This window comes from Coloeus monedula (genome assembly GCF_965178545.1).
Source record: "Coloeus monedula genome assembly, chromosome: 21".
NCBI lineage: Eukaryota > Metazoa > Chordata > Aves > Passeriformes > Corvidae > Coloeus > Coloeus monedula.
This window is the reverse complement of record NC_138801.1, coordinates 9,516,978-9,541,843: the sequence shown is the minus strand read 5'-3', so window position 1 is coordinate 9,541,843 and position 24,866 is coordinate 9,516,978. Positions and strand designations below refer to the sequence as shown.

The window sequence follows — 24,866 nt, the reverse complement described above, 5'->3', positions numbered from 1 at the left end:
GCAAATGAGCAAACAGGTGAACCTCAGCCCAGCGTGAGCCCAGCTTTAGCAAATGTGAAATTAGATGTGTTAATTTGAGTCCTGGCTAAAGAGTTTAAGTTGGCAATTTTAACCCTGAGTGGCCATGACTCAGCTGAGAGACAAAAACTCTTTTTTGCCCTTTGTTTCTCCTTTGATCCTCTGCACATTTTGTAGAGGCCAAGACTAAGAAGGATTGGCTTTGAAGGATTCCTGGTCAGCAGGAATATTCATTGGAAGGGACACTTTGACATCATCACTGAGATGGAAGCACAAACAGATTGGGCAGAAAATACCTGCATTTTCCCTAGAACATGGAAGCAGTTGGCTGTTATATTCTGACTGTATTTTAATGCTCTTCCAGTCTTCACTAATGGCAATCTCTCACTAATGGTATCCTCTCTCAAATGGGCATAGAAGAGGACAGAGCACTTTTTTCAGACACCACCTCTCCTGATTTGACAGGATTATTCAATATTAGCATCGCAATAGCTCAGGGCGTGCGTACTCAGAGGCATTGTTTCATGTCTGACATGAGTAATCCCAGCTGTAGCCCAAGGAAGAGCCGTGCAGGCTGTTCTTGTTTGGAGAATGAATAGCTTGCCATCCACCAGGAATCACAGACTTCCTGTGGAGCAGGATCCATTGTCTCAAAGTACAGCAGTCCAAGTACCAGCAAGTTGAAATAAGACATCGAGGCTCTGGGAGCCCTGCAGGAAAATGACTTATATCCTCCAGTGACTTACACCTCTGTGATTTCTGTCTGGACCCTGTTAACTGTGCTCTGACAAGTCTTGAGTCGCAGAAAACTGTCAGTCATCAAAAGCACTGCTGTTCCTGTGGCTGGAGCTGCTCTCCTTGACCATCACTCGGTACGAGATGCGCATGAAGGAGCCCATGAGCAGCACAACGAAGAGGATCAGGAGCAAGGACCAGACCCCCGGCTCAATCCCCTTGAGGAAGCTTGGGCTGTCCTGGGGGATGGTGTTGGTCAGACTCAGCAGGTACCCAAGAGTCCAGCCAGATGATCTGTCACCCATCTATTGAAATTAAAAGGAGAGGTCAGAAGAGAAGGAGGTGGCCTAGACCCCAGCTGTGTTTCTGTGCATGGGCCCAGGGCTTTGTATGTATTATCTGAGACTGATCCAAGGATTTGCCTTGAAATGAGGAGCTCTCTCTCAGTGCCCTGAGTACACCAAGAGGCCTTAATGGCACTTCCACCCACACCTCTGCCTATGGGCATGGGAGCTGCATTTAAGCTCTGGCCTGGGCAGCCCCTCTCTCCTGAGCTGTGCTGTAGGGGAGTGCTGTTCTCTGCTTACTGACTGGTTTTCCCAGTGGATCTTAAGTCTGCATTGTGGGTAGTTGTCTCTCTGGCCCTGGCTGAACCTCAGACTTATGTTTATGTTGCTTGCCTCTGTCTTTCCAGGCAGGGCTCCCTGGAGGCCCCGGACCTATCTCATTACTTTGCCTTTCTCTGATGGTCACCATGTAGCACTGCTCAGTGGGACCATGGCTGTGATTGCCAGTTTTGAAGAGGTCTGGGAACAGGCTTTCTTTTCTTTTGTGAAGGGAACGACTTGAATCAAATCCCCCTTAGGGCCTCCAGATCCTGAAGCAATTTCAGACCTTATTAGAGATTAGGTTATCTTATTAGATATTAGGAAGAAATCCTTCCCTGTGAGGGTGGGCAGGCCCTGGCACAGGGTGCCCAGAGCAGCTGTGGCTGCCCCTGGATCCCTGGAAGTGTCCAAGGTCAGGTTGGATGGGGCTTGGACCCAGCTGGGATAGTGGAAGGTGTCCCTGCCCATGGCAGGAGGTAGAATTAAATCATTAAGTTTCCTTCCAATCCAAAAGCAGTCTAGGATTCTGTGATTCTATAAGGAATTTATCACCCCTCATGAGTATAAAGGTGGTTGCAAAAAAGTAGGGAAGCACCTTTTGGCTCAGGAAATGTTATCAGCAGCTTGTCCTTAGCCTTAAGTGGAGATCAAGCTGTTCTTCCTTCCCTGTCAACACAGATTTCTAAAGATGGTGTTGATCCAGGTAAGTTTTTTGACCCATCTGTTTTTCAGTGGGGACAAGTGTCATCTCTAGCTCTCTAACACTGGTTTTCTTGTTTATCACAACTATGAATCCATTTTGCAAAACCATCCTGCTGGAGAAGCCCAGCTGGTTAGGGCTTGTCAGTGTGGGAACAGGCTGGCTGTACTGGGACCAGCCCTCCCTGGTAACTGGGAACACTGCTGCGGGAACTGACCTTCTGGAATGCAGTCCAAGCAGGCCAGTCAAAGTCAAGAGTGTATCCTGTTGTACTGAGATGGAAGATGAAGGCAGACTCAGTGCAGTAATCAACAAGTGTATCCAGGCTTGCTTGGGACTCTCTGATCAGCTGGTGCCATTTCCGAAAAAGAAAAATAGAAAAAAAAGGAAAAAATAAAAAAAGGGGGAAATAAAAGAAGTAAATACTCAGTAGCTGAATTTCACGTCTGCTATAATCTCTCCTGTCCTGTTCTGTGACTGACTGTGGGACTGGAGGAGGGGTTTGTGTCCTGTGCAGACTGAAACCACATTTCCTGCACTCCCTGGGCTGTGGGGTGGAAATCAGTGTCATCTTTTACTGCCTTTGATCCCATCTTATTAAGCCAGATCCAAGAGCAGCAGGACTGACAGCCAGGTTGCCTTGCTGGTGAATTGCTTGGTAGGATTGATTCCCTGCTCTCTAATTAGGTTGAGCTAATGCTGCAGCCTTTCTCCCAACTGGAACTGGGATCTTTCTCCTCCTTCCCGAAGAGAATGCTTTAGGGAACTGCTTATGGGCTTTGCTGCCTCATTAACAAACCCTGGAGAAATTGTCCCATTTGAATGTTGCTGTGGATGCTCCATCAGTGTAAGTGCAAATGAGGGTGACCTCATAACCACCAACTGAGGAAAGAACCGACAAACTCCCCCTGGCTTGAGCTCTGTGGGCCCAGATGAAATGGGAACCCTGGAGTCTGGGTGGATGTGTCCCTTGCACTGAAGGACAGAAGAATAACAGCAAGACCAAGGTGATGTACAGGAGTCAGTAGACAGCCTTCCTGTTTACTCCTTAAAATGTAGTAAAAGGTATTTGTGGCTTTTCATTCAATTAGGTCCAGGTGTTACCAGCAGCAGCTGGGATTTGAGAGGAAAGAAAGTAAGTGGAGCCTGTTTCCTCAAAGCAAAAAAAAAAAAAAAAAAAAAAAAAGCAAATAAAAACCCCACAAAAAATCAAACCCCACATAATCCAGACAAATCTGTTTTCCTTGAGGGAGCCACTAACTTACAGCTCTGTCAGTCTGAGCCCTGAGGGCTTTTACAACACTCCCTGCACCCCCAGGTATTCCACAGACCTCTTTGACAGACATCCCACACAGTCTCCTGACAGCCTGGCCCAAGTCAGGAGAGGGTGCAGCTCCTCTCATGAAGTCCATGGCCTCAGAAACCACCTACAACAGCAGCAGAAATAATCATCAGGTAGGACTGTGCTCTGTGTCCTTGCACTGCACACCAGAAATTACCCCTGGCAAGTGAGGGGCAGTGGCTGTCCATTGCCAGGGTGCCCTTGGTATGTAGGGCTGGGTCCAGTGCCTTGGAAGGGCTCAAAGGACACGAGCAGAGCTGTTGGTGTCTGGAGATGGAAACAGCTCTGTTCTCAGCCTGCATCCAGCAGCCTCCCTGACTCTGCCTGGACAATAGACTGGTCATAGAATCAAAAAATCATGTTGGTTGCAGAAGATGTCTAAATTCAAGTTCAGCCATTAAGCCAGCACTGCCCAGCCCACCACTAAACAATGTCCGCAAGTGCCGCATCTACAGAGCTTCTAAACCCCTGCAGGGGTGGGGACTCCACCCCTGCCCTGGGCAGCTGTGCCAGGGCTTGACAACCCTTTTGGTGAAGGAATTTTCCCTAAGATCCAATCTAAACCTCCCCTGGCCCAGCCTGAGGCCGTTCCCTCTCCTCCTGTCCCTGTTCCCTGCGAGCAGAGCCCGACCCCCCCGGCTGCCCCCTCCTGTCAGGGACTTGTGCAGAGCCACAAGGTCCCCCCTGAGCCTCCTTTGCTCCAGCCTGAGCCCCTTTCCCAGCTCCCTCAGCCTCTCCTGGGGCTCCAGCCCCTTCCCAGCTCTGTTGCCTTCCCTGGACACGCTCCAGCCCCTCAATGTCCTTGCACTGTGGGGCCCAAAACTGAGCACAGTATTCATGGTGTGGTGTCACCAGTGCTGAGGACTGGGAGATGATCCCTATGCTCCTTGGCACCACGTCCATGGGAGACTCAGGAGCAGGGAGCTGGGGAAATGTCTGTAACTACCCTCTCTGGAAATGCACTCAGCTTGCCCTAGGATCATGAGCTGCTCCTGGCTTAACAAATCAATGACTTTGGACACTGAATCCAGGTTCTCAGATAGAAGAGTGCTTGTGGTGCAGCATGACCAGATGTTTGCTAAGGGAGGGGCAGAGGATCTCCAGCTTTACCACAGAGTTGGTGTGGGAAGACCTGCTCAGCACACAAGTCCTGACTGTCCCATCCCTGCTCGCTCTGCGGAGCCCCAGAGCTGGTCTCAGAAGCAGACACTGAGGAGACATGGATGAAGAAAGCTCCACCACAGTCACTGTGGGAAGCCAGTGATCCACATTTGAACAGCTGTGTGGCAATGAGGGGGAGAGGGCAGGAGTGTCATGGTCTGGCTGCTCCCACTGTATTTATTAATGGTCAAACTGGTCCCAGTTCATGGGTTCCCCATACCAGTTGCTTACCCCAGTGTAAATGAGAACTCACCAGAAACCTGGTCTGGAGAGGCTTGAGAGCACTGCTGAGGGAATGCTTGAAGAAGCTGCAGGAAGAGGAAGAGTTGAGCAGGCTTTGCACAAGTCTCACACAGGCAGTGGGGTTGCTGGAGCCCGTGATGTTGAAGACCTCCTTGGGGCCAGGGATGTCCCATGTGTCATCACTGGCAGCACAAGGCCCAGCATGCACTGATTGCCACTGCACTTCCCGGGAGTAGCTGAGGGGCCAGCAGGGATTGGACATGGTTTTAGCACTTCTCTGATCCTGGAGACAGAATAAAACAAGGACAGAGGCAGCAAGAGAGGACATTGGCATCCCAGGGCTTCACACAGGAAGACAGAATGTAACATGGTTAGGAACAGCTTTCCCAAAGCACCACAATGCTGAGATCAAGCAGGGAGGCTGTGAAAGCTTTGCCAAATCTTACGGCATTGGGTCAACTACGAGGCCCAGCCAGGTCCCAGCTCCTGCTGAGCTTGGGGCCAGTGAAGTGGCTGGACCTGCTGTGGGAGGTGATGAGTCCCAGCCCTACCCACCCTCCCTTAGAGCACAAATACAGTATCATGCATCCTGTACTCTTTCTAGTTGCTGTTCTGATCTGCCTTCCAAATGGTTCAACCCCACAAGAATCAGTGTTTCTTATCTCTAGAAATTTCCCTGTATAATTGTGGTGAAGCTGGTGTCCAATGTGGGACATTCAGGTCTCAAATAAGGGCAGGGGGGCTTTACAGGGAGGAAGGTGGATGGGCAGGGAGAAGTTAAGTCTTGAAAAAACATCGTTTTGATGAAGACTAAGGTGATTCTTGAGTTTGTACCATCCTACACCACTCTTTTCTTCCCCCCCATTTCCCAAGTGGAATAAAGTTTGGAAGAACCAAAACACCCGCATGTTTTCAAAATGAAATACTGCTCTTTTAAAGATGCTTCAGGGTTAAAGTCAGCAAAGGAAATACCCCAAATGGAAGCCCCCAACTGGTTCCTGGGTGCTCCCATTCCAGGATGGAGGAGCAGTTCCTAGGAGCCAAGGCAAGCCTTGCCTCTCCTCACCCTGAAGGTGATGTTGACACCTCTGGAGAGCAGTTTTGTGCATGTGTGTACTAAGCAGGAGTCAAATAGAACCTGTAAGTAGGAAAACCTTGAATGGGTGCCTGTGTGTCTGCTTGGAGAGAGAGAATTTTACAAATGCACTGGGTTTTTCTAATATATGCAAACAGGGGCATTGACTTTAAAGTGATTGACATTTTGCCCACTATCACACCTTGTGCAGCTGTCATTTAGTGATGTGCCCAGGAGCTTTGCAGGTGCCCGTGGCAGACACTCACCTGGATGAGCACGGAGAGCAGCCTGCTGCGGAGCTGCTCCGTGCCATGGCAGGGGCACTGGCGGGTGTGCAGCCTGTGTGTCTGCCCATAGAGCTGCAGCCTCACCCCCTCCTTTGGGGCCTGCGTCTCTTCTTCCAGCTCCGAAGTGAGCTGTGCTGAGGCTCCTCCCATGGACAGGACTCCTGCCATCCCCTTTCCAGAGGGGACCAATTGTCCTCGCCAGTCGTACTGACCCAAAAAGAACAAGAGAGGTCAGACCTTGAGACTTCTCCATCTCAGTCACAGCCAGGTGCCAGCATTAGTGCAGAGAGAAAGCAGCTCCATGGTGCCCCACTGCCCAACTCTTTTTTGCCCACAGGACACGAGGATGCTGAACCAGTGGCTTTGGAGGGAACAGAGGAGCCATTGTACAGGCACTGCCACCTGCACAGAGCCTTCCCACAGTCCGTGGGGGCAAACAGGGCTCCCCAGCCTGGATGGCCAAACCAGGCAGTGTCTCAGCAGGCAGGAGCAGGGGAGAGCGGGGAGGGTGGTGGGGAATGGCAGGGACGTTTCCAAGAGGGCAGATAAGGGTTTCAAGTGCAGCCTTGATGCTAAAGTGATCCTTCTGTCAGAAGAACCCTGTGGCCTCATCTCCTGCAGTCTTGCAGAACTGACTTTGGCAATGCTGAAGTTGGCAGCACAGGCAGGGGAGTTTACATGGGGTGAACACTCTGTGCCTGGCCGGGGGAGGCCATACTGCTGTCAATGGGTCTGGCAATTCCCTAACCAGTATGTGCTTGCTGCTGGCTATCAGAGCTGCTTTTCACATCCCTGATGAGGAGTAACTCAGTCTAACCCACCTTTCTCTTGCCCTCTGAGTTCTTTTTGAGACCCTTTGGCTTGAGAAGTGATGGGTGAAACACAAAAAACTAAAGCTTTTTTTTTGTTGTTTAGCAAGTGCCTTCTAAATACAGACCAGGCCTCCCTGGTGTCTGACTGAGAGGAAATGAGATGGGCTTTTGCTTTGGCAGCAACAGAATCTACTTCTCTACTGTTCACAAGATACCCCATGGGACAGCTGGACTCCAGTGGCAATCCCACAGCACTCCAGAGACAGCAGCAACACCTCAACCAGCTGGTGTTGGATCTAAGCTGCCTCCTCTGGAAGACAGTGGAAGTTGTGCTGAAGAACTGTTTAAAGTACAGGGGTTTACCCATCCCTCCATGTGTTTCTGTGGCTCTCTGTTAACAGCAGCTGCTCAGCCCAGCTCTGTGTGCCCCAGGGAGAATCATCCTTTACCTTGAAGAAGTTCTCCAAGACGTAGTTAACAGCAACCCAGTTGAATGCTTCCTCCTCTGGGCTGGACAGGATTTGTGCCCCTTGAAAGTTGAAGGGGGACGACTTCAGGGTCCCAGTCAGAGCTGCAAGGAGACCGTCAGAGAGGATGGGATGGGTGAGGCTAAACACAAAAGAAAAAGAAGGCACATTTGATGTTACAGGACCCTGCCAGGAGCAGCCTGCAGTGGGGGCACACTGCAGGGCTTCTGCTGTGCTCCCCACTTCGGGCAGTAGCCCAGAGACACAGTGACAATTCCACTCCTGCTGCTGCTTCCCTCTCCCCTCGCATGGCACTGGAGGCAAGAACAGCAGAGGGATGATTTGAACAATTGTGCCACCATTTAAGAATTTGGGACCTTAGTACCCTCTGTCACTGAAGAAATCCTCTGGCCTCATCCCACTGGCCTAGTCCCCTCCAGACCTTACTTTTCCCCAGTGCCGAAAAGGAGATAATGCAGTGACTGAGAACAGGGTCCACAAAAGCATGTGTGAAAAGGTGAACCTTCCCACCACCATTTCCCATTTGCTGACAAGAAACACCCCTGCAAGCCCATGTGGGCTGTCACACAAACTGAAAACACTTGAGCTTCCAGACTGATGGGTGTTTTCTCAAGCGCTAATTGTGAAATTGTAATTGTGAAGGAGATGCTACCCAGCCTGGCAGCAGCTGCAGGACTCTCATCTTCATGGCTGCCTGGGGGACAGGATGGAGACACAGCCAAGCCATTCTCCTCTCTTCAGGGCCTGAGGAAGGTTTACCTGACTAGCAGATTAGGGATGGCTCACACTGCAGAGGAGACAGGGTGAGATGCCTGCAGAATGATCCCGTGGTGTGTGCTGATCTCTGGGTGTGGGTTTGCAACATTCACTCACTTCAGCTGCCTCATGCTGGCAGTGGCTCCCAAGTACAGGGGGGTTTGGCTGTGCTGCTCTGCTGGGATCTCGTTCTGGGCCCAGTTCAAACACGGCTCCAAGCTCTTCCCAGCTTTCTGAGGAGAATCTGAGTAGCTGGAGACTCCTGGACCTGAGGACCATGGAACAGAATGGAATTTTAAGGGAAGTTATGGGAGAACTGTGAGAGCTGTTACCCCAGAGATTGCTATCCTAGGACACAGCTGAGACTGGCAAAGATGGAATGAAGGAGTTTGCGCTAAGACTACCCTCGCTCTGCAGCTGAGACATCTATCCCAGCCACACGACTGCTGCAGCAGCTGAGGCTGTCTCAGCCCACAGAGGAAAAAATGTGTTTAGTTGCTCTAAAAATAATCAAAAGGACACACAGAGACTGATGTGTCACCTCTCTCCTCCAGTCACCAAGCCCCTGCCAGCAAGCAAGACACCCCTGCTCTAGAGGAAGCCAGTGTGCTCTGCAGAGGGAAGCTGCGTGCCAGCCTTGACTCATTTTTCCATCAAGTCAGTGGGGTCTTAAATGTTGGTTTTGAACCAGGAAGAGCCTTCCTTCCCCATCCTCCTGACCCCCTCAGCATGTGCTTTGCTGTCTGGGGCCCTGTGCAGGGCTGAGCTGCAGCTTTCCTGCAGCCCCTGCAGGGCTGTGGCTGTGCTGCCCTGCAGACAGGGCTGCTCACACCTGGCCTCTTGTGCTGCTCACAGAGCTGCTGCTGAACCCAGCCACTGAACAAGGGATACGTACAAGGTTTCAGGGAGCCCTTCTTGCATCTTCTGTGTGTGATTTGTGTTGTTTACAGCCTGCAAGGGCACAAAGCCTGTTCCCTGCTTGCTGTGCAGCTGCCCTCCCACAGCATGCTGCTGCTGAGGGCTCAGTCCTTCCCAGCATCCCGCTATAATCAGGCTTTAACATCAAAGCAAGATTAGGAGATAGGGAAGGAAAACCCCATCATTAATGTATGTAACCCTCTCAGCTGGTATTGGTAACGCCAAACTGATTCAAATTCATGATGAAAATCCTAAAATTCTCTGAAATGTGATACCTAAAGGCAAGCTGAACTCATGCTTGTGCTGTCAAATGCCACATAGGGGATTGGAGTCTTTGCAGCTCTGTTGTCCTGGAGCTACCCCACTTACTGCCCAGGGCACGGTCAGGAGGAAGCAGAAGATACCAGGAATCTGCAGTCAGCTTTGTCTCCATGGCTGCTCCTGGGTAAGAAGCTCCAGCAACCTTGGCTCTGCCACTGATCCATGTGGACATCAGGACCAGCCCCATCCTCTCTGTGTGCTTCCCTGCCTGCAGCAGCCCCAAAATCCTGCTACTGCTAAGTACCTGATGTCCAGCTGTGTGTGGCTAAATCTGCCCAGTAGAGAAGAGCCATGCTGAAAATAAGCACCTTGTGCCTCACTATTTCAGTGCACAGCTGGGCGGTGCAGGAGCCAAGGAATTTGTGGCCCTGATCCATGCACAGGTCTCTGTTTTTCCATCCATCCCATGCCAGTCCCACAGAGCACTGAGCAGGAATTGGGCACCTTACCTTGCACAGGACAGGAACTGCATCCTCTGATCACCCCGGTCTTGTTTGCCTTGGTGGTTGTCCACTGGTAGATGAACAGGATGGTGCGGGATGGGCCAGCATCCAGAACAATGCCATACTGGAAAAAACCCAGAACATTCTACTGAAAACCACCACTGAATGCAAGCTGATTGATGCTGCAGGGTCACCCAGCATACACAGCAATTCTGGGTGACCCCTGGGCCTGCACTGCAGTATTTGAGTTTACTTGTTACATTCAAAGAGCAGGTGAAGCCAGAAGATGAAGAGGATTTGCAGGGAACCATCTGCATTTCTGAATATACATGAGGAACAGCAGGAGTGGAGAAATGCCCAGAAATACATCAGCCCTACAGAGGCATGTGCTGGAGCTGCTCCTGAAACCAGGCAGAGGGCTTCCCCTGGGAGCTGAGCCACCTGGAGCTCAGGAAAAACAGGTCCTAAAGCAGTGGGAGATGGCACTATACGAGTTCTCCACTGACTCTGGGACTCAAGCTGCTGCTGATTGGTTTGTCAGGCTTTTGTGCAGGAATTGGAGGGCTGCAGCTCGCTTCTCCTGAGGAACCCAGGAGTCCTGTGTCTCTTTGATGTCCCACTGCAGAGACGGTGTGAGACAGGCTGGGTTTGCCCTGATACGTGCAGAGCTGTGAGAGCTGCAGCAAACAGCACAGACAACACAGCAGCCCCTCAGAGACAGAGATGGTGTCTTGGCTGGAAGAGCAGCAGCAGTGAACATGACCAGCTCAGCCCCTTCTCCCCTGACAGCTCTGCTATTGCCCAGGCCAAGGGCTCTCTGTCTCTTTGCCCCCAGTGTTTGTCTCTTTCCTGCTGACTGAGCCTTGCTGCTCCCAGTAGATGAGGGTGAGCAAGTGGAGGCCACTGGACTACCCTACAGCACAGCTCTGGATGTACCCACATCCAAAATAGCTCCAGAGCTAGCCTAGGGCTCCTCTTCCCCCTATTACATGACCCCAGTTTGGGACATCTCCTACACAGACAGGAAGGAAACTCATGAGCTCCATGGTAGCGCGTGGTCAAAGCTGTATCTCACACACACACACACAGAGCTGTAACTGAGTGGGAGGAGAAACCTCCTGAGAGGTTGATATTAATGCCACCAGAAGGGTTTCAGCACCAGGCAGAGCTGGCTGCAGCCTCTGAGCGAGGCAGGCTGCCTGCTGCCCTCCTGGAACTCCCAGTTGCACCAGTCCTGGCACCCCAGCCAGGGGCTGGTGGAGCTGGGCTGGAGCAGAAATGCGGAAGGAGGATGGAGCTCCCTGCCCGAGCCTGCTGGTAGCCTCCCACACCAGTGACAGCTCAGATTTCTAGCAGGGACACGTCGGCTGCCGCAGAAGAGGAAGAAAGGAATGGCATTGGTAGAGAAATGTGGATTTTTTTCCTCCTTCAGAAAATGAGAGGCTGCTGCTGAGAGCGCAAGGGAGAAGGGGAGGGATCACCACATTTGTGCCCAACACCAGGAAAGGACAGAACGTGGAGCAATAAGGGGGTTTTCAATCCAATTTCGTGTCTGAGAGGAACGTGGAGGAGGGGTGCTATCTCTAAACACACAGGATAACCTACTTCTGTTGGGTTAAACCATGGTGTGCCACTGAGCTCACCTCAGCAATGGGAGCATCAAGAGACAGAGCAGGTGGGCATTAACCCCCCCAGACCTGACCCAGCTGTGAGGAGCATGCTGGCTCTTTGATTGAAATCACGATAGGACCAAAGAGGAGAAGGCATGAAGGACATTTTTTTAAAGACAGAAGCAGCAGTTCAGGGGCACATTCCTACTGATTTTCGAGAGGAGCCTGCACTGACGCCACTGGTTCCTTGCTGCTCTGGGGCAGCTCCTGACATAGGCTGCCTCCCCTCAGCCTGCCCTGAGCATCTCCATTGATCCATGGACCATATCCAGCCTGTATTCCCTGACCAACCAAAGGGGTCAGCTTGTTTCTGGCTTGAAAAGCTACAGCATGTTGAAAGATGCCAACCTGTCTTGACAGCCTTGTTCCAGTCCCCTCCTCGGTTTGTAAGTAGCTCAGTAATAAAGTGAATGTCAAAAGCAACAAACCAGCCCAGTTTAACTAACTGTCTCACCCCTCGAGAGCCCTTACCTTGGTCCTGAGAGGGGCCATGGGCACATCTTTGGTGGAGACACAGAGCAGCACGATGCCCGTCAGTCCCGCTACGATCACCAGCCAGGGGGGAAGCAGCTCACGCCAAGACATGAAGAACTTTCTCCTTTCACCAAAGAGGAAGCAGTGGAGCAGCAAACTGATACCGGCTGCTTTAACAACCTTTAAAAAGAGCAGAAAGGCGTGGCCGGGGCCAGGCTCTGACTTCAGCCCAGCCCCAAGCCACAGGGACCACAAGGAGCGTGGGCCCGGCTGCGATGCGTCAGGCAGAGCTCCCTTGCATCGCTGCTGTCCATAAATAACAGCAGAGCTCCGTGCCCGTCCCAGTGCGAGCTTTGCAAGGGCACCGCTGCAACCTCGAAACCGCCCCAGGCAACGGGGCTGAGGTAAACAGAAATGTGGGGTTAACTCAGCTGTGTAATAAGCAGAAAGCAGGCAAAACTCATCCCTTTGGTATTTCACGTCTGGCAGTGTGAGCTTCCAGATTAGAAGTGGGGAAACTCCTTGTCACTGGATTTAACTTTATCTCTGAGGGCTCCAGGGTGGACCTGGGGTGCTTCCCCTCAGGTCCACTGGGGTGGGGAAGAGGACAGACACCCTGTCTGGTTCTTCCAACTGTACCTGTCTCCTTGGCCACTTTCAGGTGCCACCTGGGACACAGAAACACCTGCATGTTTGGGTTTCCACCTGCAGAGACTCTGGCTGGTTTGGCCCTTGCTGTGGGTAGGGGACTGCAGGGGCTGCTCTGTGTGTCAGCCTTCTGGGGGATCTGAACCCCCCTTCCTGACAGCCTCCCTGCGGAAAATAACCAAGGGTCAGACTTTATGAAACACATGCTGCTTTCTCCTGACAGTGCCACAAAGCCTCATGCCTGAAAATGGAAATTCTGAAGAAAACTGTGCACAATTGGCTGATTGCTCGTGTCCACAGACTGGTGATGGATCTGAAGATCAAACCAGGAATGGGGAATGGCCACTTCCCTGTTTTTGGTGGTATTTCCTCTTTTCATTGCTCTCTACCTGTGATCAGCCAGGAGGGAAGCCTCAGAAACCCCCAGGAACCCCAACTTCTGCTGCTCTGACACCCCCTGCTAATGTAATTAATTAATGTAATTAATGCTGTTGGCTAGAGCATGGAAACATAGAATCACAGAATCTCCTGAGTTGGAAGTGACCCACAAGGATCATCCAGTCCAATCCCAGGCCCTGCACAGGACACTCCCAACAGTCTCAGCATGTGGGAGCTCCTGGAGCAGGTCCTGTGGAGAGCTATTAAGTTGGTCAAGGTTCTGGAACATCTCTCTTGCGAGGAAAGGCTGAGAGAGCTGGGCCTGTTCAACCTTGAGCAGAGGCAGCCGAGAGGGGACCTCATCAGTGTGTATGAGTGTCTAAAGGGTGGGTGTCAGAGCGTGGACCAGGCTCTGCTCAGTGGTGCCCAGCAGTGGGACAAGAGGCAGAAACTGATACCCAGGAAGCTCCACCTGAACATGGGGAAGAATTTCTTTCTTGTGTGGGTCACCAAGCACTAAACAGGCAGCCCAGAGAGTCTCTCTCACTGGAGATATTCCAGAAGCACCAGGACAATCCTGTGCCCTGCGCTCTGGGATGACCGTGCTTGGGAAGGAAGGTGGGACCAGATGACCCGCTCTGGTCCCTTTCAGCCCGAACCATTCCATCATTCTGTGATTCCATGTGCGTGAGAGCGCTGTCCAAAGGCTCTTTGAGCCCTGTCCGCCCTGCCCGGCGCTCAGCGAGCCGCACCGAGCTCCCCGGGCCGCGGTGGCCGCGGTGGCCCCGCTCGGAGCCCGCGGGGAGCGCGGGGACACCCACGGCTGCCGCCGCGGAACCTTCGTGCGGCGGAACCTTCGTGCTGCGGCGCGGGGGCCGCGGGCTGCGGGGGCGGGCTGGGGCGGACCGCGCGGAGCCGGGGCGGGAGCTGAGGCGGGATCGGGGCCGGGATCGGGATCGGGATCAGGATCAGGATCAGGATCGGGATCAGGATCAGGATCGGGAGCGGGAGCGGGAGCTGAGCCGGGAAGCGGCCCCGCGGACCCGGCCAGGCCGAGATGTACGCGGGGCTGCAGGAGCTGGGAGTGGCCAATGGCGAGGACCTCAAGGAGACCCTCACGAACTGCACGGAGCCGCTGAAGGCCATCGAGCAGTTCCAGGTGCGTTGGGCGCCGCGGAGGTGCCGTGCGGGGCCGGGCTGTGCGGGGACAGGGAGCACGGGACGGTCCCCAGTGTTGTCTGGGGTTATTCCTCGCTTTTTTTGTTATCCCGAGTGCCGTTCTCAGTCCTCGCTGCGGTTCGTGTTGCAGACGGAGAACGGGGTGCTGCTGCCCTCGCTGCAGTATGCCCTGCCCTTCCTGGACCTGCACGGCACCCCCCGGCTCGAGTTCCACCAGTCCGTGTTCGATGAGCTGCGGGAGAAGCTGCTGGAGAGGGTCTCTGCCATCGCCTTGGAGGGGAAGGTCGAGGAGAGGTTTGTCAGCAGTCTTGTTTGTTCCTTAGAGTAAGCTGGGAGTTCTGCGTGAAAATACAGTGGATGGGTGACTTCTGTAAAGGAGAGTTGTGTTCCTCAGGCACTGAGTTGCAGTGGCTTTGAAGTGAGCCACTTTGTTCCTTCACTGCTCCATGGTACTTAATTTGGTGCTTTTCCATGTTTTCAGATACAAGAAGCTGGAAGATCTGCTAGAGAAGAGCTTTTCCCTGGTCAAGATGCCCTCCATACAGCCCGTGGTCATGTGTGTCATGAAGCACTTGCCCAAGGTAGGACCACTGCACTGGTTGTCCTGGTGTGACATGGTGTGTCACTGCTGTGGCATCTCTGCTGTGGCTCTGGCAGGTGGACTCTGCTCCTTCTGCAAGTGTGTTATTCAGTGTTGGGGACTGACTGAAGGTTTAATACATTCTTGTATCTGCTAATAACTCAGTGGACTAATGCAAAAAGCATTTTATATTTTCATAATCAGATGAGACTATTTCCCTATTTTCTTCAATCCATGCAGCTTCCTAAAAAGTCAAGTTCACTGACAGCTGAATGTGTGGATTGCAGGTCCCTGAGAAGAAGCTGAAGCTGGTGATGGCTGATAAGGACCTGTACAAGGCCTGTGCTGTGGAGGTGAAGAGACAGATCTGGCAGGACAACCAGGCTCTCTTTGGGGATGAGGTGTCACCCCTGCTGAAGCAATACATCCTGGAGAAGGAGAACATTCTCTTCAGCAATGATATTTCCTTCCTGCAAAATTTCTTCAGTCCATCTCCCAAAACGAGGCGTCAAGGAGAGGTAAGGACAAGGGAACCCTCACAATGTGCTGGTGAGGGGAATTGATCAGCTTTCAGTCAACCATCACATAACAGGGGCTCTTTTCCCCTGCCCACCTTTGCTGCTGAAGTTGTTCAGCTGGACAAATGCGAGAAACACCAGGCCATTTTCTTCTACACATCTTCATGAAAGCAGCAGGAATTATTTTAGTAGTTACGTAATAATTGATGAATTTTCTAAGCTGTTTATGCACTTCAAAAAAAAAAAAAAAAAAAAGCAAGGCCAGATTTTTTTCTCTGTTGTTCAGTCTGGCTTTAATACACTTCAGCTGTTCAGCTCTATCACATCAGTTTGAATATGTTAATATGTTAAATTTCTTTTCTTGGGACCTTTTTTAGTGGACATAGCTCAACTGAAGTTGCTTTTTTTTTGGTGAAAATGGAGAAGGACATGGAAAGCTGTAGTTAATTAGTTAATTGGCATCCAGAAAAGTTCCTCTTTGAATTAAATTAACTATAAGGCAGTGTAAAGCCATAATTTAAGAGAGGGCAGCACATCTGTGACATGAGGGGTTGTTTTAGGCCTGTTTTGCTTTCAAAATAATTGGGTGTAAATGCCCTAGTGCAATTTACTCCAGGTTTGCACTGTAGAGTTGTGCACCAACCCCAGCTGGGCACTCAGCCTCACACGTCCACTCGGTCACTTCCCCTGAGGGGGTGGGGGAAGAATCAGAAGGGTAAAAGACAGGAACTTGTGGGTTGAGGTAAAAACCTGTTATGGCTGTTGAAGGTTTGGTAAATGTCTCTCGGACAAATGCTACTGGAAACCTTGGAGTAAACAGTTCCTTTTCAGGACCTCATGTCCCTGCAGATGCTTCAGTCTTGGTAAATCACGTAACAGAATTAATTTTAATTTTGTGTGTGTGTGAAATGAGAGCATCTCTTGGTGCTGAGCCCACATCTCTTCCACCCTGAGCTCAGGTGGTGCAGAAGCTGACCCAGATGATTGGGAAGAACGTGAAGCTCTATGATATGGTGCTGCAGTTCCTGAGGACGTTGTTCCTTCGCACCAGGAATGTCCATTACTGCACGCTGAGGGCAGAGCTCCTCATGTCACTGCATGACCTGGAGATCAGTGAGATCTGCACTGTTGACCCCTGTCACAAGGTACCAATCATGTGGGACAGATGGGGGTATTTATGGAGAGTTTTCTGGAAAAAGCCCAGAGAAGATGAGTCCTTCCTGTAAAGAGAATTCAGACCTTGAACCCAAATGTCATCTTATATTCCTTGGACCTTCAGGTGAAAATTTCATCTTGGTTAAGCAGTAGTTTGCTTTCATTTCATAACCCATGAATCATTCAAATTTAGGGAACTTTGGCAGTGTTAAAAGCAAGGTCTAATCCGACATCTAATCTGTGTAGATGCTGCAGAAATAATAAAATCCATCAGCTCGCCCCAGGTTCTTACTCCAGACTTCCCTCCCAGTTGTGGATATGCTCCATCTGTCAGTAAATTCTGTGTGTAACAGTGAATACTTTGGATATTGAATTATAAGGACACATGAAACTATTCAAGTATTGGGAGGTGACAGATGCGTTAGTGTCACAGCAGGATCTTGTCACTGGCCCCTTGTTCATGGTAGCATCACTCTGACCTGGAACAAGGCTTTTCTCTGAAAAAGCCTTGTGTATTATGCTTAAAAAATACTTTACTAATACAGCTCTAAAGCAGAAGCACCTGCATTGTCAATATCCCCTTATTTAGAGAGTGGGAGTGCTATTGCAATGGCCAAAATCAACCAAATTTGTATTTCTAAGTGATGCCGCTTCTTTCTCAGTCTCCTACTTGCGTAAAGCCACAGGTGTGCAGGGCAGTGGTGGATTGAATAAATGCCTGCTCCTTAGTTCCCAGGGAATGCCTTTCCTGGGAGGGCAGAAAGTGACCCCAGGTTAACTTCCCTGGGCATTCCTGACCTCCTTTTGGGATATTGGCATTTCTGCGCCCTGTGTTTGTGACCAGTGTGGTACCATGCCTAAGTGCATTAATGAAGCATCTTAATTCCAGATATTGGGGAGTCATTCTGAGCCTGTTTTCTCTGCCATCATGTGTTTTATTGCTGGTTTAATGGGTTCATAAAGCTCCCTCCATTTGGTGACAGTTCACCTGGTGCCTCGACGCCTGCATTCGGGAGAAGTTCGTGGACAACAAGAGAGCTCGGGAGTTGCAAGGGTTCCTGGATGGAGTGAAGAAAGGACAAGAACAGGTGTTGGGGTAAGGCACTTGGGCTGTTCATTGGGAAAGTGAAAATGGGTTCCTGGCACTCTCAACGTCCAACAGGTGCTGAAGGTGTTAATTTTTCCCTAAAGCCAGCAAACCTCCAGCAGCCCCTCTGTGCAGTCACATCCCAAACATCCCCCAGTGCACTGGGGCACAGCCAAGCACATCCTGGTGGCAGAGCTTGCACTGCTTCACTTGCCACTCTTGAGTCTCCCCTGTGGCCTCATAACAAAATTCAAGAGCCTTTGTTAGGGAGTCAGAATAACTTATTATGAATGCTTTGTCTGGCTTAAACCCAGAGAAAATTGGCTGGTGGTGTTTGTCAGTTAAAGTACTTCATTAGCTCCAAATGAGACCCCTGTTGTGATCTGCCACACTTACTTTTCTGGAAGGTGCCCTCACAGTATTTTATTTAGCTGGTACTTTCAGATTTTGTCCATTGGTATTTTAAACTATTTGAGAATCACTTTTACCTGTTGTTTTTCCAAGGCCTCTGAGACTTTTCTGTCCTCAGCACTCTGGAGATGGTCAAAACCTGCCAGGTTAAAATGCTGGGGCCACCAGAGCTCCACTGCCTGTGGGCTGTGTCCCAGCAGGGCTTCAGCTGGCTGTGTGCTTGATCTCAGTGCAGAAGACTCTCAGCAATTGTTTTTGTGCTCTTCCAAGTCAAAACCAACCATGAATGTTATTTCTTTGCAAGGCAGGAGAAGGTTCATCAGGTGCACACAGCTGGGTATGGACCTGTACAATGGGGTTGTTGGTTATGTATGACAAGTGTTGATTTTTACATCTTCTCAGAGACTTATCAATGATCCTGTGTGATCCCTTTGCCATCAACACCTTAGCCCTGAGCACCATAAGGCACCTGCAAGACCTCATTGGGCAGGACACCTTACCCAGGGTAAGCATTGCAGCTTGTGTGCCTAACCTGAACTGTGGTCTTGGCTGACTGGCAGCCATCAGGGAAGGACTGATGCTGTCCAAGTCTCCTTAAGTTCCCAGATAATCAGTTGGAATAAGGGAAACATGATTCCTGTGCATTTGCAGAGCTCTGCAGGAGCTGTTTGGACATGGGCATTTTGGAACTCTCCAAACTGACCGTAAATTCTTTGCATGGCTCATTCTGCCCTGGCAGCTGTGCAAATACAGAATAATGTGTAGAATCTGTGCCTCCCTGCTTTGTCCTTCCATCAGTTTGTCTGATAGCAGCACTTTCTCCTGCCACAGTGAATGCCATGGGTTTGTTTGCACTGTTCTGGTCTGGTGGCTGAACTAAAACACAGTTCCTGCAAGTGGAGTCTGCAGGAGGTGCTGAAGTGTTAAAAAAGGGCACCTTGACAGGTGTCTGAACAACGGGAGCCATTGCTGGGTTTATCCCTGAGTCGTTAAATGTTATTGTTGCATGGAATAACTTCCTTGTGACAGTTTAAGACTGAAAATCGTTTGGGTTTTGGGACACAATACAAACAAAAAAACCCATTGGCATTCTTACACACCCTTTCTCCTCCTTTCTTCTGCTGAGATGACTTGGTTTGTCCTGTCACACAATATATTTTAGTGCACTAATTGGGCTGGACACATTTTAAAAAGATGTGCTCAGATGGCTGCAAACTTCCTGGTGCATTATAAATTTACAACCCCCCACAAGCCCTCAGGTGTGTCAGTTATTTGATGCCCATTTGAGGATCAGTTTTCAATTAACTTGAAGAACTGAATGCCTTAAGCAGTGTTGGTTAAAGCTGCTAATCCAGAACAGCTTTGAATATAAACCACTACTTCCAAATAAATATCTCATGTGGAAGGTCAAAATAGCTGTTTTTCTTCTCCCCTTAAAATTCGAGGAAAGCCCAGATCTGCTGCTGCTCCTTAGGATGCTGTCTTTGGGACAGGGGGCCTGGGACATGATTGACAGCCAAGTCTTCAAGGAACCAAAAATGGTGAGCCCTTTTGATGTTTAGAATTTTAACACAATGAATCAAATTTAGACTTGTTTACTATTTTATTGCATTCCTGATTTAACATTTGTTCTCCAAATGTCTCATCAGAGCTTTCTTGGGAACAAACCAGTGGTGACAGAGCAGTGGATATGCTGCGAGCTTCCTTTACCTGCTTTTTTATTTCCATGGTCCTTACTGTTCTAAAATCAGCCTGTACCTCTGTTAGATACTGCACTGGTTGCTCATTGCTCTCTCATTTTTCCTGGAGTCTTGTACACAACTGGTGGGTTCGTGGAACACATCTTGCATGAGGAAAGCAGGATTTCCAGGACTGGTCTAAAACTCTGGTAGCAGTTTAGAAGCTTTTCATTGACAAGAAAAATGGTTTTTCCCTTCCAGCTCTCTGTTACAGCAGTTTTGTGTAGTGCCACATTTGACTGGAATCTTTTCCATGCTTTGGAAATCCTTTCCCAGTGTTACAGGAATCTCTGGTGGAGTTCAGCTGAGAGCACGAGGGCCAACCCTGGTGTTGCACAGCAGGGCTGTTCTTCAGGAGGAATTTGCTGTTTCTGTTCTGAACTATAAAGCAGTAAATGTTTACCTAGGGGAACATTTGAAGTCTCCAAAATACATCTATGCCTGGCTGCTGGCACACTGAAATTCACCACAGGGAGGGTGTGCATTAACACTGGAACTGTAGCAGTGAGAGTGACCAGTAATTCTGAAGGTAGTGCTGTGATTTGTGTTCTCTCATGAACTCTAAGGAAAAATGCTGAGTTTCTTTCCAAAGGGAGTCTCTGAATCTGTCTTTAAAATCTGATTTATTTGTGGTTGTGTTACCACAAATAAGCCTGGGCCATGCTGGGAGTCTGTAATTGTTGATATCAGCAGTTTGATGTCATCCTGAACACATCTCGTGGCTGCAGCAGTGCTGGGAAGGGCCTCTCAGAAGAATTGCTGCATAATTGTCCAAAGAAGGGGTTTGAGCAGGACTATTTCTGTAGTGAGATGAAGCAGAGTTTTCCTAATTACCATGGAACATGTGGAAGTGAATTATTCAAGAGTTTTGGCTGGAACTGGATGTCTGTGCGCTGGTTTTCCTCAGTGTGGGGTGAGGCTCCTCACACTGCCTGGCTTTTGTTAGAGCACTTCGGCACCATTAGGTGGCATGAAGTGATTAATGATGGCTTTGTTCATTTCCCTCTGTCCTTCCCTCCCTCCCTCCAAGGAAGCCGAGCTGATCACCAGGTTCCTGCCCCTGCTGATGTCCTTTGTGGTGGATGACCACACCTTCACTGTGGATCAGAAGCTGCCTTCGGAGGAGAAGGGACCAATCCCCTACCCCAGCACCATTCCCGAGGCTTTCACCAAGTAGGTACCTGGCACCAAAGCAGCAGGGAGCCAGCCAGAGCTGACAGGGAAAAACTGCCTGTGCTGAAGGCAAGGCTTCCTGGGATGAGATTCAGTGCTAATTCATCAAGTCTGAACTTTCCCTTTAACAAAACAGCTTTCCATTGTGCTTCCTCAAATAAAATTCATCTACATAAAGTAATATTTCCGTAATAGCCATTCTCTCATTCAATATGAGAGTATTTGGTGTCTCTGTTCAGCTTCCCAAGTTTTGGGAAGCTGAGTTTTGGGTGATTTTGGGTGCAGCACACTGGACCGTGCTGAATGCCCATGCTGAAGAGCACTATTTGAAATCATAAAGTTGGCATTTTTGGCACCCCCACTCTTTCTCTATTGAGAACCTGTCACTCCAGGGATGTCAGAAAGATAATTAGAACCTCTGTGTGCTCTGTTGTGTTCAAATCTTCCACTAACTTCCAGCACAGTTCTTCTCTGTGTGCCAGAATCTGGGATACTGTAGTTGTACTCTCCTCTATGACAATGTTGGTATTTGACTTTGGGAGACTAACACAGCATTGGACTTTGTATAGTTTTTGAGTATTTGGGCTCCTTCTAGAGCCCATTTTGAATAGCACTTTTATAATGAATACATTATGAATGTTCTTTGTTAAATCCAGCTGTGTGCTGAATGTTCAGTTTTTCTGGAGTGTGGTGGTGAACATAGGGGGGATGATCCATCTGCTCACTCACTGAGTAGCTGCTCTTCAGTGGCTTTGAGGTTAGCCACTGCTGTACCTGCTTGATAACTATTCCAAAATTACTTTAAATCTCTTTAATAAAAGATCTAAAATTTTAAATAATCTGTTTTAGCTTTATCAGTGAATAAACTTTGCTTGTGCCGTAACAGGTTCCTGCAGGAGAACAGAATAGCCTGTGAGATTGGGCTGTATTACATCCTTCACATCACCAAACAGAGGAACAAGAATGCTTTCCTTAGGCTCCTGCCAGCACTAGGTAAGTTTTTGTCTCATCTTCTGTTCTTTGCCTTGTATTGGACACCCAGGAGGCCACTAAACCTGGAGTGAAAGGGATGTCAGAGCCAGGGACATAATGTTCTGCCTTTGGCTCTTCTGGTGACTTAGCTGTGAGTCCTTGTAGGAGTGTGTGGGTTTGGCTGCAATTTTCTGCTGATCTGAGCATTTAGGGACAGTGGTTCCTTACATCAGGGGCTCCATTAGCAACGAGATTAGTTGAAAACTGTTTGGAATGAATGTGAAAGATAACAGAGCAGGTGCCCTAATTCTGCTGCTGCCCAGGGTGATTGCAGGTGGCCGGAAGTTGCTGGGACTTGGCTGTGTGTGGTGAAAAAACTGGTAACAAAATAGGACTGGACACAGCCTTAATTTTTTCACCAGTGTTATCTTGTTCACTGACTCCTCTGGGAAGAGTTGCAGGAGGTCTCTGGAGCAATCTGCTCCTAATCTTTTATGTCCGAAAGATCAAAGCCACCTGCTTGGGCTGCCTGTTTCCAAAGGAAATTAGAAAAAAAAAAGACTGAAAGAAAGTAGGCTTAGATTAGATATTGGGAAGGAATTGTTCCCTGGGAGGGTGGGCAGGCCCTGGCACAGGGTGCCCAGAGCAGCTGGGGCTGCCCCTGGATCCCTGGCAGTGCCCAAGGCCAGGCTGGATGGGGCTGGGACAGTGGGAGGTGTCCCTGCCCATGGCAGGGGTGGCACTGGATGGGCTTTAAGGTCCCTTCCAGCCCAAACCATTCTATGATGAAACCTCACTGCAGGGTTTTCAGCAGGAGCTGTGTGGACAGCTTTTGGCACATCCTTGTCAGTCTGTTTCTTTCCTTTCTGTGTTTTCTAGTTGAGACATTCAGTGACTTGGCCTTCAGTGACATTTTCCTGCATCTGCTCACTGGTAACCTCACCCTGCTCAGTGATGAGTTTGCACTTGAGGAGTTCTGCACCAGTCTCTTTGATGGCTTCTTCCTTACTGCCTGCTCCAGGTAAAGCAGATTTTTCTCACTGGGAGAGAGGCAGTTTACAGAATGCCTGACTGAGGTTTTACTGCTTTGAACAATGGTTTAATAGTTCACCAAATTCTTCACAGGCAGTGGAAATATTATCCTGATGCTGTTTCCCTTTAAGGAAAGGTTTATGTTTTGGGATGAAGTTTTTATCAGCAAAATGGTTATGTCTTGACTGTGAATGATTATCTAAACTGTAATTCATTATCCCTTAGCTGGAGTTGCAGAGAATATCCTTCAGGCTTTGCAGTAGCTCTGGATATGTAGAGTTAACTTCAGCTCTTTGCAATATCATCTGCACACAAAAATCTCTTGTTAGCTCTGGTCAGGCACTGTGGTTTAGCTGCTGGCCTGCAGACCAGTACAGCATCTAGAAAGCTTCTCCCAAAGCCACTGAAATTGCTGCTGGGGCATAGCAGCATGTGCTGCTGCTTCCTCCACACACTCTGTGCTTGAAATCTCCCCCTCCCTCCTCATGGTTGTGCAGGTAATCCACTCCTGTTGAACAATTCCTTGTATCCTTGAAGGTCTAAGGCAGTGTTAGTGCTTACACTAAATTAGCCCCTTACAGAAGCTGCAATTCTCAGGGGTTTTGCCAATCTGTAGCAAAGTCTGTGGTGGGGTGTATTATTCTGGTGCTGTTGCTTCCTTGTTACAAGGTGGTGTTTGTGTGTCTTGGTTACTCTGTTTTCAAATGGCTCTTGCAGGAAGGAGAATGTGCACAGACACGTGCTCAGGCTGCTGCTCCATCTGCATCACAAAGTGGCCCCAACCAAACTAGAGTCTCTCCAGAAGGCTTTGGAGCCCACCAAGCAGGTAGGAAGGGAAGCAGGAGAAAGGGAAAACTGATTGCAAATGAAAGCAGCTGCCTTTGCAGACTTTGTTTAATGGAGCATGAGCTCTGCTTTCCAGCTGTACCAAGCTGTGGCCTAATTCCCTCATGGCTCCCTCTTTCTGTGCTGGTTTGTGTTGAACACACGGGGTGAAGGCACACTTGGTGTTCTGGCTGGAATGGAGTGTGACTCTGCTGTTTCCCCTCCCTGATTCTCATTCTGCAGAGTGGGGAAGCTGTGAAGGAGCTTTACAACCAACTCGGTGAGAAACTGGAGCTCCGCAAGCCCAGCCCGGCTGAAGTGACTGAGACTCCCTCCATGGAGCTGCCCCTGCCCACCGTGCCCACTCCAGCCTCACGCTGAGCTCTGGCTGCAGGGCAGGACTGAGAGGAGAGGAACTGAGCCTGTGCTGCCTTCTGAGTGTCTCTGCTCACGTGGTGGAAACAAAAAGCCACTGAAGCTCCTTCAGGAAACGCTGCAGTTCACCCAACTCACTGGCTCTTGTTGGTTAGAAAACTGTGTGCAGTGCATTGCAAGGTTTACTTTTCTTAAAGATAGCTGAGTGTCTTCTTGTAGATCCACTTCAAATCTGACTGTACATTTTTTTTAAAAAAAAAGGAAAATGCATATTTTTAAGCTTGGCATCCTGTGTTTAATTTAAACTCTGCTCAGTGGAGCCCTGGTGTGGTTGAGCAGGTGGTGTGGGCTCCTGAGGCTGAGTGTAGCTTTCTTTGGCCTTGATCTGCCCCTTGAGGTCTTTAGAGAAGATGCTCAAGAGGAGGAAAGAGTCAGAGGAGATGAGCTCCACTGAAACCAGTTCCTGTTCGAGGTTCCAGCTCTCGTGGCACGAGGTAAGATGAGCTGCACTAGTCAGAGGTGTTCACTGCTGCCGCCAGCCCAAGCAGCAGTCAGCGGCCTCTTCTCAGATGGGCTTTCACAGAGAGAGCCAGAAATTGAGCCAGTCTCTCCCTTTTTCTCCCCACTTTTCTCCAAAGGAGTAGCTTGAAGTGAGTCCTGGAGCTGGTTACAAAGAACAAGACTGTGATGTCCCTCAGTGACAGCAGGGGTTGAGTGTAGGTGGAGTGAAATACAGTTTTTGA

The 24,866-nt window shown here is 49.8% G+C and overlaps 2 protein-coding genes across 3 annotated transcripts; one reads left to right on the top strand and one right to left on the bottom strand.

Moving 5' to 3' along the window:
* Positions 1-830: 830 nt before the first annotated feature.
* Positions 831-12,162, bottom strand: LOC309580837 (ectonucleoside triphosphate diphosphohydrolase 2-like; the record flags this gene model as incomplete). The annotated part of the gene is made up of 9 exons (XM_082295077.1): positions 831-1,058; positions 2,279-2,410; positions 3,393-3,488; positions 4,818-5,090; positions 6,149-6,376; positions 7,431-7,590; positions 8,343-8,493; positions 9,914-10,031; positions 12,049-12,162. 9 exons carry the CDS (start codon positions 12,160-12,162, stop codon positions 831-833), a joined length of 1,500 nt encoding a protein of 499 aa, XP_082151203.1.
* Positions 12,163-14,049: 1,887 nt separating this feature from the next.
* Positions 14,050-24,355, top strand: NELFB (negative elongation factor complex member B). Of its 2 annotated transcripts, XM_082295184.1 has the most exons (13): positions 14,050-14,236; positions 14,387-14,550; positions 14,738-14,837; positions 15,124-15,354; positions 16,314-16,499; positions 17,493-17,605; positions 18,410-18,512; positions 19,453-19,548; positions 20,777-20,919; positions 21,806-21,912; positions 22,771-22,912; positions 23,641-23,749; positions 23,992-24,355. In XM_082295184.1, exons 1-13 carry the CDS (start codon positions 14,135-14,137, stop codon positions 24,127-24,129), a joined length of 1,734 nt encoding a protein of 577 aa, XP_082151310.1. In that variant the 5' UTR covers positions 14,050-14,134; the 3' UTR covers positions 24,130-24,355. The 2 variants fall into 2 exon arrangements, with proteins under 2 accessions (XP_082151310.1, XP_082151311.1); XM_082295185.1 differs by lacking the exon at positions 19,453-19,548.
* The last annotated feature ends 511 nt before the right edge of the window (positions 24,356-24,866 follow it).

Excerpts from the sequence above, each read along its gene's own strand:
- NELFB (XM_082295184.1), top strand. The coding sequence starts at position 14,135 with ATGTACGCGGGGCTGCAGGAGCTGGGAGTGGCCAATGGCGAGGACCTC. Across the intron at positions 15,355-16,313 it reads AAACGAGGCGTCAAGGAGAG|GTGGTGCAGAAGCTGACCCA; the intron begins GTAAGGACAAGG and ends CCCTGAGCTCAG. Across the intron at positions 20,920-21,805 it reads ATTCCCGAGGCTTTCACCAA|GTTCCTGCAGGAGAACAGAA; the intron begins GTAGGTACCTGG and ends GTGCCGTAACAG.